General features: G+C 45.1%; 1 protein-coding gene across 1 annotated transcript in view; it reads right to left on the bottom strand.

Annotated features, from left to right (window-relative positions):
* Positions 1–9,771, bottom strand: part of LOC115129615 (ATP-binding cassette sub-family B member 6-like) — a 28,975-nt gene extending 19,204 nt beyond the window's left edge. The window contains exons 1-7 of the mRNA XM_029660180.2: positions 9,580–9,771; positions 8,408–8,935; positions 6,469–6,612; positions 5,235–5,424; positions 4,884–4,976; positions 1,643–1,835; positions 573–694 (exon numbers count right to left, since the gene is read on the bottom strand). Coding sequence (XP_029516040.1) covers positions 573–694; positions 1,643–1,835; positions 4,884–4,976; positions 5,235–5,424; positions 6,469–6,612; positions 8,408–8,923 — 1,258 coding nt within the window. The 5' untranslated portion in view covers positions 8,924–8,935; positions 9,580–9,771. The remainder of the gene's footprint in view (positions 1–572; positions 695–1,642; positions 1,836–4,883; positions 4,977–5,234; positions 5,425–6,468; positions 6,613–8,407; positions 8,936–9,579) is intronic.
* Positions 9,772–15,484: the final 5,713 nt, after the last annotated feature.

Here is a 15,484-nt window from a genome sequence, read left to right as displayed (position 1 = left end):
CATAGACTGTTCTCTTTGCTACCGCACGGCAAGCGGTACCGGAGCGCCAAGTCTAGGTCCAAAAGGCTTCTTAAACAGCTTCTACCCCCAAGCCATAAGACCCAGACTATTTGCATTGTCCCCCCCCTCTTTTACACCGCTGCCACTCTCTGTTGTTACCATCTATGCATAGTCACTTTAATAACTCTACCCATGTACATAATGCCTCAACTAACCGGTTCCCCCACACACTGACTATGTACCGGATCCCCTCTGTACATATTCTCGCTATTGTTATTGAACTGCTGCTCTTTAATTACTTGTTATTTTTTATTTCTTATCCGTATTTTAAATGTTTAAATGCATTGTTGGTTAGGGGCTCGTAATTAAGCATTTCACTGTAAGGTGAATACCTGTTGTATTCGGTGCATGTGACCAATACATTTTGATTCGATTTAATTTACACTTTTGGGACTATTCCATTGGTGCAGGTCACGTCATTTGAAAGTATTTCACACATTTGACTCAGATCAAATTATTATTACCTTAGAAATATAACTGAATTGGTTCTGGAAAGGAGGCCTTGTACTCACTGAGGTAGAGGAACATGCAGACGAATATGATGAGTCCGAACCAGGCGTTGAAGTAGGTGATGAAGTAGATGATGGAGATGACGATATCTGCGATGGTGGGGAAGATGCTGAATACAATGTAGCTGTGGAGAGAAAGAGAGGGAGGCCAGGTTTAACTCGGAATGAACACACAGACTGTCCACAGGTTAGGATGACACTAAGAAACTAAGACATACTACAGGGGGATCATAGTTGGGTCGCATCACACTGGTTGGTAGTGATGGAAGAAATTGAATGTAGACTCAATTTTAAGGTGGAAAGGAGAACAGTTTAATCTCTCTTTTTGACAATTGAGTAAACCCCTGAGGAAGCAGTCTCTAAACTTTGAGGATAAGGTAAATCACACCAAGATCAAACACGTATGTCCAGCGTTTCCCCTATATTAATTTAGCAGCGGTGAGCTGCCGCTGATGGCTACCCTATCACAGCCATTACAGCCAACTCCTATCACAGCCTATAACAGCCAACTCTGTAACTGTTTTAAAGTCACCATAGGCTTCATGGTGAAATCCCTGAGCGGTTTCATTCCTCTCCGGCAACTGGGTTAGGAAGGATGCCTGTATCTTTGTAGTGACTTGGAGTATTGATACAACATCCAAAGTATAATTACTATCTTCACCATTCTCAAAGGGATATTCAATGTCTGCTTTTTAAATGTTGTTATTGTTAAGTAAATGTTTACTCCTGAACGTATTTAAGTTTTCCATAACAAAGTGGTTGAATACTTATTGACTCAAGACATTTCAGTTTTTCATTTTTAAATCATGTGTTGTTTTTTTTAAAGTCAAGGGTTGTGAATATTTTCTGAAGGCACTGTACAGTATATACACTGAACACAAATATAAAACGCAACAACTTTAAATATTTTACTGAGTTACAGTTCATAAGGAAAATCAGTCACTTGAAATGAATTCATTAAGCCCTAATCTATGGGTTTCTCAAGACTGGGAATACAGATATACATACCTTTAAAAAAAGGTAGGGGCGTGGCTCAGAAAACCACGCACACAATTTATTATTTGGAGACTCACCTGAGCAGGCTGTTGATGGAGGAGGTGCCGCGGTCGATGCTACGCAGGACGTCCCCGGTGCGTCGGCCCAGGTGCCAGCGCAGTGACAGTGAGTGTAAGTGGCCGAACAGACGCACCTGCACCACTCGGTTGGTGTACTGCTGCACGCGGATCCACAGGAAGGAGCGCAGGTTACTGATGAAGCCAGATGCACCTAGGGAGAGAGTGAGGTTCAGGAAAGAGAAGAAGAGGGAGAGGGCAGGGGGGAAGGGTAAGAGTGGGGTTGGGGAGAGGAGATATATAGAGCGAGAGAGACATTTAAAATAAAAGTACTCAAGGAGACCAAGGAATGGGTGTAGCAGAGAAAGACAATATGGGAGGTGAAATTCCCCCTCACCCAGGGCTCTAAATTTAAAAATATATATATATATATATATTGGTATCACTGGTGTTCCCAATTTTAAAAAGTTAGGGGCACCAGAATATATATATACAGTGGGGCAAAAAAGTATTTAGTCAGCCACCAATTGTGCAAGTTCTCCCACTTAAAAAGATGAGAGGCCTGTAATTTTCATCATAGGTACACTTCAACTATGACAGACAAAATGAGAAAAAAAATTCCAGAAAATCACATTGTTGGATTTTTTATGAATTTATTTGCAAATTATGGTGGAAAATAAGTATTTGGTCAATAACAAAAGTTTATCTCAATACTTTGTTATATACCCTTTGTTGGCAATGACAGAGGTCAAACGTTTTCTGTAAGTCTTCACAAGGTTTTCACACACTGTTGCTGGTATTTTGGCCCATTCCTCCATGCTCCTCTAGAGCAGTGATGTTTTGGGGCTGTTGCTGGGCAACACAGACTTTCAACTCCCTCCACAGATTTTCTATGGGGTTGAGATCTGGAGACTGGCTAGGCCACTCCAGGACCTTGAAATGCTTCTTCCGAAGCCACTCCTTCATTGCCCGGGCGGTGTGTTTGGGATCATTGTCATGCTGAAAGTCCCAGCCACGTTTCATCTTTAATGCCCTTGCTGATGGAAGGAGGTTTTCACTCAAAATCTCACGATACATGGCCCCATTCATTCTTTCCTTTACACAGATCAGTCGTCCTGGTCCCTTTGCATAAAAACCGCCCCAAAGCATGATGTTTCCACTCCCATGCTTCACAGTAGGTATGGTGTTCTTTGGATGCAACTCAGCATTCTTTGTCCTCCAAACACGACGAGTTGAGTTTTTACCAAAAAGTTATATTTTGGTTTCATCTGACCATATGACATTCTCCCAATCTTCTTCTGGATCATCCAAATGCTCTCTAGCAAACTTCAGACGGGCCTGGACACGTCTGGCACTGCAGGATTTGAGTCCCTGGCGGCGTAGTGTGTTACTGATGGTAGGCTTTGTTACTTTGGTCCCAGCTCTCTGCAGGTCATTCATTAGGTCCCCCCCGTGTGGTTCTGGGATTTTTGCTCACCGTTCTTGTGATCATTTTGACCCCACGGGGTGAGATCTTGTGTGGAGCCCCAGATCGAGGGAGATTATCAGTGGTCTTGTATGTCTTCCATTTCCTAATAATTGCTCCCACAGTTGATTTCTTCAAACCAAGCTGCTTACCTATTGCAGATTCAGTCTTCCCAGCCTGGTGCAGGTCTACAATTTTGTTTCTGGTGTCCTTTGACAGCTCTTTGGTCTTGGCCATAGTGGAATTTGAAGTGTGACTGTTTGAGATTGTGGACAGGTGTCTTTTATACTGATAACAAGTTCAAACAGGTGCAATTAATACAGGTAGCGAGTGGAGGACAGAGGAGCCTCTTAAAGAAGAAGTTACAGGTCTGTGAGAGCCAGAAATCTTGCTTGTTTGTAGGTGACCAAATACTTATTTTCCACCATAATTTGCAAATAAATTCATTAAAAGTCTTACAATGTGATTTTCTGGATTTTTTTTCTCATTTTGTCTGTCATAGTTGAAGTGTACCTATGATGAAAATTACAGGCCTCTCATCTTTTTAAGTGGGAGAACTTGCACAATTGGTGGCTGACTAAATACTTTTTTGCCTCACTGTATTGTTTCATTGATTGATATATAGCTTATATTTGGCTTTGATGAATTATAGCTGCTTTTGAAGCACATGTTGTGCCCTGGAAACTAATATGTAACACTGTAAATACATTAGGTTATTATAAAAGCTAAAACGTTGATACAAATACCAGTAATTGAAATTACAATGTAATTTGTGGAATATTAAAAGCACTATTTTCCTATTGAGAGAGAGAAAGGTGTAATTGCAGACTGCAATTATGGCCATTTTAATTTTTTTTATATATATAGGGGTTTCTTGACCCATCAAATTACACCCATTGATGCTCGCCATTGGTCCTTGGCTCTTTCTTTCACGTTGGGGACAACAGTTGTTGACAAGTGTAGCATTGTAGCTAAGCCTAACCCTTTTCCTAACTTTAGTCTTCTCCCAACCTGCCACGCTAATTCACCTAACCTGCCACGTTAATTATCCTAAACTGCCACGTTAATTATCCCAACCTGCTATGTAAATAAATCATGTGTCGAGAAACCATCTGTCGCATGACACCAGAATTGACCAATGGCAGGCATCAATGGACGTTTCCTGATATCAAGGAATGACCACATCAGAAAATGCCCCGAACTGCAGTCTGCAAATACATCATATTGTTTGAGATGCATTAGATAAAAGATTTTACACGGTCTCTCTAAAAACTCAGGTTTGTGATGATGACATGCAATATATCCCTCATTCATTCATTGCTATATTCATTGATCTCCTGAAGAAGCTATCCCTTTTCCTTTCTTTCTGTGCCACCAGTCTGGATAGACTGTTCAAGTCACCAGGTTGTTAGCTAGCTAGCCATTGACAGAACAAAGTGTCAACAAATGGTTCGAGAGTAGTTTTAGAACGGCCCACAACATGGGTTATGAATGTAAAATGTGGTCCCAGCTATCCGCAATAGGAAGATAAAAATGTTGCGGCGCTAATACGGGTCAGATTTTTTGACCTGGTTGGGCTTGAAACAAGCCGCTAATGGTGCAACAAGGACACTAACGAATCTGCACTCGCTTATTTCTCTAGGGAACTCAGAAACAACGGTACGGCTAAGTCTTATCATCACAACAATTATCTGGGAGATTTTTTTCATACTTGCATAGTGCTCCCAAAATAAAAAAGTAGTCGCAGGGCAAAATTTTATTTACCAAATGAGTCGCACTTTAGAGCCTTGCACTTACCTGCCCCTCCACCTTGCAGGAACTTGAGCAAGACATAGACACACACAGTGGTGGCCAAGGTCTTCCAGCTGCTTCCATCAGTCAGCTCATTCACTATGAGAGTGAGAGAGAGAGGTTTTGAAAAGGGTTGACAGTCCAGGTCATCTTTTCTACAGTTTTTCTGGGCAGATTATCATGTCAGCCACAATGATATCACACAATACTTCTGAGAATATGCAGCACAGCACCAATAAAGACAACCTGCAACACAACCAATAAGGCTGTGACAGCAAACAAGTAGGAATTTAAAAAGGAATCCAGATAAAAGCTGGATCTAGGGCAGATGTTGCGAAAGGAGGGATGCTCTCTCACCAATGTTCTTGTAGTAGATGGGCACAAAGACATTGATGACCCTCTCCAGACCCAGCAGGCACAGGCAGAGCACCACCAGGCTCTGTAACAGCATGCTGCCTTTGGGCCACATGTAGGGCACCAGCAGACGCACCTTCTGCCCAAAGTCCTGCCAGGTAGACTGGGATTCCTCTGCCCCATCCAACAGGGGCTGGCATACAGATAGAGATATTAGGGGTTATTCTGAACTTAATAAATACAGACAGAGACAATAAACAACAACAACCAGCAGGCAAACTTAAATCGGGTTGACCTAATTTCTACCAACATGTCACCTGTGCAACTAGAAGAAAAAAAAAACTGTGTACAAGCAAAAACTAAAGCAGGTTGTACCAGTGACTCGCTCAATACTGAAGTGGTCAGATGAAGCGGATGCTAAGCTACAGGACTGTTTTTCTAGCACAGACTGGAATAAATTCCGGGATTCATCCAATGGCATTGAGGAATATACCACCTCAGTCGTCGGCTTCATCCATAAGTACATTGATGATATCGTCCCCACAGTGACCGTACGTACATATCCCAACCAGAAGCCATGGAGCTGCAGTTTTCAAGTGCTTCAAGTTCCTTGGTGTCAACATCACCAAGAAACTGTCATGGTCCAAACACACCAAGACAGTCGCAAAGAATGCACAACAATGCCTATTCCTCCTCAGGAGACTGATAAGATTGGTGGGTTCCCAGATCCTCAAAAAGTTCTACAGCTACAACATTGAGAGCATCCTGAACGGTTGCATCGAGGCCTGGTATGGCAACTGCTCGGCATCCGACCGCAAGGCGCTACAGAGGGTAGTGCATACGGCCCAGTACATCACTGGGGCCAAGCGTCCTGCCATCCAGGACCCCTATACCTTTTTTTTTACACTGTGGCTACTCACTATTTATTATCTATGCAGTCACTTTACCCTTAACTCCCTGTACATATTACCTCAATTACCTTGACTAACCTCTACCCCCGCACATTGACTCGGTGCTGGTACCCCCTGTAAAATGCCTCGTTATTGTTATTTTAATGTGATATTTAAAAAAAAGTTTTTTAAAACTTTTAGTTAATTTAATAAATATTTTCTTAACTCTATTTTCTTAAAACTGCATTGTTGGTTAAGGGCTTGTAAGTAAGCATTTCACGGTAAAGTCTACACCTGTTGTATTCGGCGCGTGTGAGAAATAACATATAATTCTATTACTAGGTTACCTGGCCAGTGCCGCCCTCCACGTCACGTTCGTCCTCGTTGATCAGGAGCATGTACGGTCTCCGTGGTAATCCCGGAGCCTTCAGGCCCAGGAAGAAGAGTGTTCCTGTGCCGATGTATCGCATCAACCACAGAGAAAATTCCACCTGAGGTAATGAATGAAAAACGCTAAGTCATGACTGAACCTTTAAAGGGGCAAACTGCAGTTTTGGTAAAAAGCTGAGGGAATGGCCTGGAGAAATGGAACCACTCAAATACATAGACAGAGCTATGGATGCAAGGACTGACCATCCATGGTATCAACATTATAGTTTTAACCATCTTTAGAGGTTATACACTGTTTGTTTACATTTACAATGTTATAAACATTAAAGTAAAACAAGCTCATATGGGGTGTGACAGTTGAACTAAGCTCATGAGGCATTCAAAAGTTATAATCTTCAAGAATCAATGGGTGTAGATCATTAGTTCAAAAATGGATGTAGCAATTACAAATTGACTATTTAAAGGAATCTTGCACTCATATACTATATTTTAGTATGTTGTCCACTGATAATTCAATCCCAATGGGACTGTTAATACAATCCCATCACAATCGCAAATGGTGCACGTCAGGAGTCAAAAAAAAGAAGTGAGTTTTGTATTCCTTTAAATAAGTGCTGACTGACAAGCATAACTGCATAAAACACAGAAACAAAATATTTCAATACTCCATTCAACAAGTCACTTAGCAGACTCTCTTATCCAGAGCGATTTACAGGAGCAATTATGGTTAAGTGCATTGCTCAAGGGCACATCAGCAGATTTGTCATCAAGTCTGCTCTGTGAGGCAGCGGTTATCATTCAAATGTGAGAGGTGAGTCAGTGGTTACAGTCAGACTGACTGTACAAAGTAAAATACTGTACATTTTATGACAAAGTAAACAGTGGACCGTGTCATATACTTTGTGGTATAACAACCCATTGGAAGAACGAAGATGGTGAAAGCTTGGTAAAAAGCTAATGAAGATGTATTCAGAATGCATCAGTTGAACACACCTGGGAGACATATTAAACAGCCATACTTCCAGACATGACTTGTTCAATCTAAAGTCATGCTGAGTAGGACGACCAATGACAGCCACAGGGTGGGACTAAGAAAAGGCATGATCTGATTGGTTACAACATTTATATTTGGGGGCGTGGCCACAGGGAGAGGGATGTAGAATGACATGATAGGGCAATGACTCTGCACTTCTAGAGTTACTCAAAGCTGACTAATGAGAATAGTTCTGCCCCCTTTCACTGCTGTGTCATGGTTGGAATGCCAGTTTCTATATTAGCTGTCTTCTTGCGAGAAACTGCTTTGTAATGTTTTTTTTACAATCACAACAGTCATTACGAAATGGGATTTAAGAAACATAAAACCTAGCCTATGTGTCCCATTTATGCAGATACAGTATCACACCCTATGAGTAGACTAACTTACTTTTTAGGAGGCCAATTACTAGACTTGTGTGATGGAATGTAAAAACTCAATGTTAAGTTTAATACTAATAGCCAGTAACAATATATGTCAACGTTTTAACAACCTCAATGAAACTAGGGAGTGGGATCGCAGTTCATCCTCACTGTGGGGTTCATTCAAAGAGATGAAACGTTTCAAACGATAGACAGAAATGCAAGGAACAGATCTAACACCATTTCCAACTTAACCTGACAGTTAAACATGTTTATTCTACACAAATACATTTCTATCTGAAGGTCCTCTAACGCTACACCCTCCTGAACAGACCCCAGTGCCACATTCAGTAGGCAAGGTTGTGAAACATTCAGATATAAATACATTATGTAGAACAGACGTGTCTCTTTGAGTGATATATAGAGTGAGGAGTCACGTCAGCTCTATTGGGGACATTCTATAATGTTAAACCCTCAACAATACCGTTGGTCCTCTCTCACCTGCTGCTGTGTGTTCTCCAGGCCCCACCACCAGTAGGGGCTGGCCCAGGAGACAAAGGCCAGGTTCTCCGCTGAAAATGCCACAGCCCAGAAGAGCAGCAGCACCGTGCTGTGGCCCCGCGTCCGGTCCCTCACCAGCACCCTCCTCCTCTCCAGCCTTAGCAGGGCCACTGCCCAGACCCAGCCCAGCATGGACAGGCAGCCGTACAGCACCACATAGCCGGGGAGCTCCCCTCCTCCGGCTGCCCTCCACACCAACCCCCCTAGGAACTGCAGCAGGAGGAGTAGGGAGACTGCCAGTTGGAGGCCATAGAGGCGCGAGCGCGGCACGAACTTGGGCTCCATCTCGGTGCCGTAGCGGCGGTAGCAGACGCAGTGGAAGGCGCCGAAGAAGAAGGAGAGGGTAAGCAGGACGGTGGGCACCAGGGTGAAGTAGAAGCAGGGCGAGATGCCGCCCTCCAGCCAGGCTTCGGAGATGGAAGCGCTGGCCTCACAGTAGCTTTGCACTACCACCATGGTGGCTGGGAGCTGGGGAGACAGAGAGGGGAAAGAGAGTATTCACTATAACAGACATATTACTACCACATTAAGCCTACACATAGGGCTCAAGATCAGAAACCTGGTCTAATGTACCATGGAGTAGCTTGGTATGTAGGAACGAAGCCCTCACAAGCTCCAGTTCAGAGAGGTCATGGTGCACATTGTAGTTCCAACTAATAAAATTATTTATTTGGATGTACATAAATGTTCAGAACAACTGTACCATACTATCATCCCCCAAAAAAAATACAATGTATATGTTTTTGTCGTCATATGAGATGGAACTTTCTAAACAAATGCTTCAGATGTTGTTGCTCTCATGGAATAATTTCTTGAGCACTACAGATATTATCATGGTAATCATGATGCATTTGTCCCAGTGGCATTGTTAGCCTGTTTTTCTTGGTGGCCCGCTCTTTGACAGAGGGCATATTTAAACAATGTGACAACAACGACAGCGCTTCAGAATAACCTTAGCAGTATAGTTTTTCTCTAGCTATCATTTGTGAGACTTGCCTAGTTAAATAAAAATGTAAATAAATACATTTGTGGCGTTATCTGTCTGACCTATCAAGATAGCTAGCTAGCTAAATTAGCTAGCTTAGATCTGTTGCTGTTATTACAACACTCACCTTCTCAAGAAAAGCTGGTGCTGGAAAGCGATTTAGTGAATTGAAGCTCCAAACAAATAACCCGTTTTACGCGAAGAGATATTAAAAGTCAAAAACAACAATAATGGTAATCTTGTTGTATCCACTTGTAAATTGTCCTTATTCTTCTTGTGGCATGCATGGAGTAAAGTATTCCATCACTCGACAATCGACACTTTCTTACAAAACACTACTGCCTGAACCGGGTCCTAGAGCCCCCTGGATAACAAGCATGTTCAAATATAATGTTACGCAATCTCATATATGGCCAGTAGATGACAGTACATACAAAGACATCATACCTCACATCAAAATGCCATCTGAACGCTGGGTCTCATCATAGCTTACAGAAAATAATAGGCTAACATTATACAGTCAGTCAGTATACCAATATCTTAGCTACAGATGATTAAAATGGATAAGAAAATACATTTTTTGATCGTTCCTATCAAAATGAGGAGTAGCAATTTCAATGCATTACAAATCAAATCAAATTGTATTTGTCATATGCTTTGTAAACAACAGGTGCAGACAAACAGTGAAATGTTTCATTACGGCCCCTCCTAAACAATTAATTGAGAAAGAGAAATAGAAAAGTAATAACACGTATTAATACAAGTAATAATAAATAGACAATGAGTAGTGATAACTTGGCGGGTTGGAGCGAGCGGTCGCATCTGCACTCGCATCTGCACTCGGTCCGCAGGAGACTCTGCTAGCTAGCCAACAGCTAGCCAACGTCTACCGAACAGAACTTCTGCACTCAACAATCCGGTCGCATTTCGCTTCGCTCCACAGGTAGTATCACATTTTTCATTTCATTTCATTACAGTACAACGGCTTGATTTGTTTGATCGTAGCTAGCTACATAGCTAGCTACATAGCCGTCTTTGTATCAAAGATAATTGTGTAGTCTAGAGCGATTTCCTAGGTTAACTAGCCAGCTATTGTCGTTCTTTCAACGCAACGTAACGTAATCATCACTGCTAGCTAGCCAGCTAGCCCCGAATAGCAGCACAGTAGAAACTATTACACTCAACGGAACGACTTGATTAGTGTAGTGTCAACAACGCAGCCAATGCCAACTAGCCTACTTAGTCAACAACGCAGCCTCTGCCAGCTAGCCTACTTCAGCAGTACTGTATCATTTTAATCATTTTAGTCAATAAGATTCTTGCTACGTAAGCTTAACTCTCTGAACACTCGTGACGTGTAGTCCACTTGTCATTCCAATCTCCTTTGCATTAGCGTAGCCTCTTGTGTAGCCTGTCAACTATGTGTCTGTCTATCCCTGTTCTCTCCTCTCTGCACAGACCATACAAACGCTCCACACCGCGTGGCCGCGGCCACCCTAATCTGGTGGTCCCAGCGCACGACCCACGTGGAGTTCCAGGTCTCCGGTAGCCTCTGGAACTGCCGATCTGCGGCCAACAAGGCAGAGTTCATCTCCGCCTATGTCTCCCTCCAGTCCCTCGACTTCTTGGCACTGACGGAAACATGGATCACCACAGACAACACTGCTACTCCTACTGCTCTCTCTTCGTCTGCCCACGTGTTCTCGCACACCCCGAGAGCTTCTGGTCAGCGGGGTGGTGGCACCGGGATCCTCATCTCTCCCAAGTGGTCATTCTCTCTTTCTCCCCTTACCCATCTGTCTATCGCCTCCTTTGAATTCCATGCTGTCACAGTTACCAGCCCTTTCAAGCTTAACATCCTTATCATTTATCGCCCTCCAGGTTCCCTCGGAGAGTTCATCAATGAGCTTGATGCCTTGATAAGCTCCTTTCCTGAGGACGGCTCACCTCTCACAGTTCTGGGCGACTTTAACCTCCCCACGCCTACCTTTGACTCATTCCTCTCTGCCTCCTTCTTTCCACTCCTCTCCTCTTTTGACCTCACCCTCTCACCTTCCCCCCTACTCACAAGGCAGGAAATACGCTCGACCTCATCTTTACTAGATGCTGTTCTTCCACTAACCTCGTTGCAACTCCCCTCCAAGTCTCCGACCACTACCTTGTATCCTTTTCCCTCTCGCTCTCATCCAACACTTCCCACACTGCCCCTACTCGGATGGTATCGCGCCGTCCCAACCTTCGCTCTCTCTCCCCCGCTACTCTCTCCTCTTCCATCCTATCATCTCTTCCCTCTGCTCAAACCTTCTCCAACCTATCTCCTGATTCTGCCTCCTCAACCCTCCTCTCCTCCCTTTCTGCATCCTTTGACTCTCTATGTCCCCTATCCTCCAGGCCGGCTCGGTCCTCCTCCCGCTCCGTGGCTCGACGACTCATTGCGAGCTCACAGAACAGGGCTCCGGGCAGCCGAGCGGAAATGGAGGAAAACTCGCCTCCCCTGCGGACCTGACATCCTTTCACTCCCTCCTCTCTACATTTTCCTCTTCTCTCTCTGCTGCTAAAGCCACTTTCTACCACACTAAATTCCAAGCATCTGCCTCTAACCCTAGGAAGCTCTTTGCAACCTTCTCCTCCCTCCTGAATCCTCCTCCCCCTCCCCCCTCCTCCTCCCTCTCTGCAGATGACTTCGTCAACCATTTTGAAAAGAAGGTCGACGACATCCGATCCTCGTTTGCTAAGTCAAACGACACCGCTGGTTCTGCTCACACTGCCCTACCCTGTGCTCTGACCTCTTTCTCCCCTCTCTCTCCAGATGAAATCTCGCGTCTTGTGACGGCCGGCCGCCCTACAACCTGCCCGCTTGACCCTATCCCCTCCTCTCTTCTCCAGACCATTTCCGGAGACCTCCTCCCTTACCTCACCTCGCTCATCAACTCATCCCTGACCGCTGGCTACGTCCCTTCCGTCTTCAAGAGAGCGAGAGTTGCACCCCTTCTGAAAAAACCTACACTCGATCCCTCCGATGTCAACAACTACAGACCAGTATCCCTTCTTTCTTTTCTCTCCAAAACTCTTGAACGTGCCGTCCTTGGCCAGCTCTCCCGCTATCTCTCTCAGAATGACCTTCTTGATCCAAATCAGTCAGGTTTCAAGACTAGTCATTCAACTGAGACTGCTCTTCTCTGTATCACGGAGGCGCTCCGCACTGCTAAAGCTAACTCTCTCTCCTCTGCTCTCATCCTTCTAGACCTATCGGCTGCCTTCGATACTGTGAACCATCAGATCCTCCTCTCCACCCTCTCCGAGTTGGGCATCTCCGGCGCGGCCCACGCTTGGATTGCGTCCTACCTGACAGGTCGCTCCTACCAGGTGGCGTGGCGAGAATCCGTCTCCACACCACGTGCTCTCACCACTGGTGTCCCCCAGGGCTCTGTTCTAGGCCCTCTCCTATTCTCGCTATACACCAAGTCACTTGGCTCTGTCATAACCTCACATGGTCTCTCCTATCATTGCTATGCAGACGACACACAATTAATCTTCTCCTTTCCCCCTTCTGATGACCAGGTGGCGAATCGCATCTCTGCATGTCTGGCAGACATATCCGTGTGGATGACGGATCACCACCTCAAGCTGAACCTCGGCAAGACGGAGCTGCTCTTCCTCCCGGGGAAGGACTGCCCGTTCCATGATCTCGCCATCACGGTTGACAACTCCATTGTGTCCTCCTCCCAGAGCGCTAAGAACCTTGGCGTGATCCTGGACAACACCCTGTCGTTCTCAACTAACATCAAGGCGGTGGCCCGTTCCTGTAGGTTCATGCTCTACAACATCCGCAGAGTACGACCCTGCCTCACACAGGAAGCGGCGCAGGTCCTAATCCAGGCACTTGTCATCTCCCGTCTGGATTACTGCAACTCGCTGTTGGCTGGGCTCCCTGCCTGTGCCATTAAACCCTACAACTCATCCAGAACGCCGCAGCCCGTCTGGTGTTCAACCTTCCCAAGTTCTCTCACGTCACCCCGCTCCTCCGCTCCCTCCACTGGCTTCCAGTTGAAGCTCGCATCCGCTACAAGACCATGGTGCTTGCCTACGGAGCTGTGAGGGGAACGGCACCTCAGTACCTCCAGGCTCTGATCAGGCCCTACACCCAAACAAGGGCACTGCGTTCATCCACCTCTGGCCTGCTCGCCTCCCTACCACTGAGGAAGTACAGTTCCCGCTCAGCCCAGTCAAAACTGTTCGCTGCTCTGGCCCCCCAATGGTGGAACAAACTCCCTCACGACGCCAGGACAGCGGAGTCAATCACCACCTTCCGGAGACACCTGAAACCCCACCTCTTTAAGGAATACCTAGGATAGGATAAAGTAATCCCTCTCACCCCCTCCCCTGAAAAGATTTAGATGCACTACTGTTCCACTGGAGGTCATAAGGTGAATGCACCAATTTGTAAGTTGCTCTGGATAAGAGCGTCTGCTAAATGACTTAAATGTAAATGTAATGTCTATATACAGTGCCTTGCGAAAGTATTCGGCCCCCTTGAACTTTGCGACCTTTTGCCACATTTCAGGCTTCAAACATAAAGATATAAAACTGTATTTTTTTGTGAAGAATCAACAACAAGTGGGACACAATCATGAAGTGGAACGACATTTATTGGATATTTCAAACTTTTTTTAACAAATCAAAAACTGAAAAATTGGGCGTGCAAAATTATTCAGCCCCCTTAAGTTAATACTTTGTAGCGCCACCTTTTGCTGCGATTACAGCTGTAAGTCGCTTGGGGTATGTCTCTATCAGTTTTGCACATCGAGAGACTGAATTTTTTCCCCATTCCTCCTTGCAAAACAGCTCGAGCTCAGTGAGGTTGGATGGAGAGCATTTGTGAACAGCAGTTTTCAGTTCTTTCCACAGATTCTCGATTGGATTCAGGTCTGGACTTTGACTTGGCCATTCTAACACCTGGATATGTTTATTTTTGAACCATTCCATTGTAGATTTTGCTTTATGTTTTGGATCATTGTCTTGTTGGAAGACAAATCTCCGTCCCAGTCTCAGGTCTTTTGCAGACTCCATCAGGTTTTCTTCCAGAATGGTCCTGTATTTGGCTCCATCCATCTTCCCATCAATTTTAACCATCTTCCCTGTCCCTGCTGAAGAAAAGCAGGACCAAACCATGATGCTGCCACCACCATGTTTGACAGTGGGGATGGTGTGTTCAGGGTGATGAGCTGTGTTGCTTTTACACCAAACATAACGTTTTGCATTGTTGCCAAAAAATTCAATTTTGGTTTCATCTGACCAGAGCACCTTCTTCCACATGTTTGGTGTGTCTCCCAGGTGGCTTGTGGCAAACTTTAAACGACACTTTTTATGGATATCTTTAAGAAATGGCTTTCTTCTTGCCACTCTTCCATAAAGGCCAGATTTGTGCAATATACGACTGACTGTTGTCCTATGGACAGAGTCTCCCACCTCAGCTGTAGATCTCTGCAGTTCATCCAGAGTGATCATGGGCCTCTTGGCTGCATCTCTGATCAGTCTTCTCCTTGTATGAGCTGAAAGTAGGCCGGCTCGGTCCTCCCCTCCTGCTCCGTGGCTCGACGACTCATTGCGAGCTCACAGAACAGGGCTCCGGGCAGCCGAGCGGAAATGGAGGAAAACTCGCCTCCCTGCGGACCTGGCATCCTTTCACTCCCTCCTCTCTACATTTTCCTCTTCTGTCTCTGCTGCTAAAGCCACTTTCTACCACTCTAAAATCCAAGCATCTGCCTCTAACCCTAGGAAGCTCTTTGCCACCTTCTCCTCCCTCCTGAATCCTCCCCCCCCCCCCCTCCTCCCTCTCTGCAGATTACTTCGTCAACCATTTTGAAAAGAAGGTCGACGACATCCGATCCTCGTTTGCTAAGTCAAACGACACCGCTGGTTCTGCTCACACTGCCCTACCCTGTGCTCTGACCTCTTTCTCCCCTCTCTCTCCAGATGAAATCTCGCGTCTTGTGACGGCCGGCCGCCCAACAACCTGCCCGCTTACATTT

Source organism: Oncorhynchus nerka, linkage group LG5, assembly GCF_034236695.1.
Source record: "Oncorhynchus nerka isolate Pitt River linkage group LG5, Oner_Uvic_2.0, whole genome shotgun sequence".
NCBI classification, from domain to species: domain Eukaryota; kingdom Metazoa; phylum Chordata; class Actinopteri; order Salmoniformes; family Salmonidae; genus Oncorhynchus; species Oncorhynchus nerka.
Note: the sequence above shows the minus strand (reverse complement) of the source record. Positions and strands in the feature narration are given on the sequence as shown.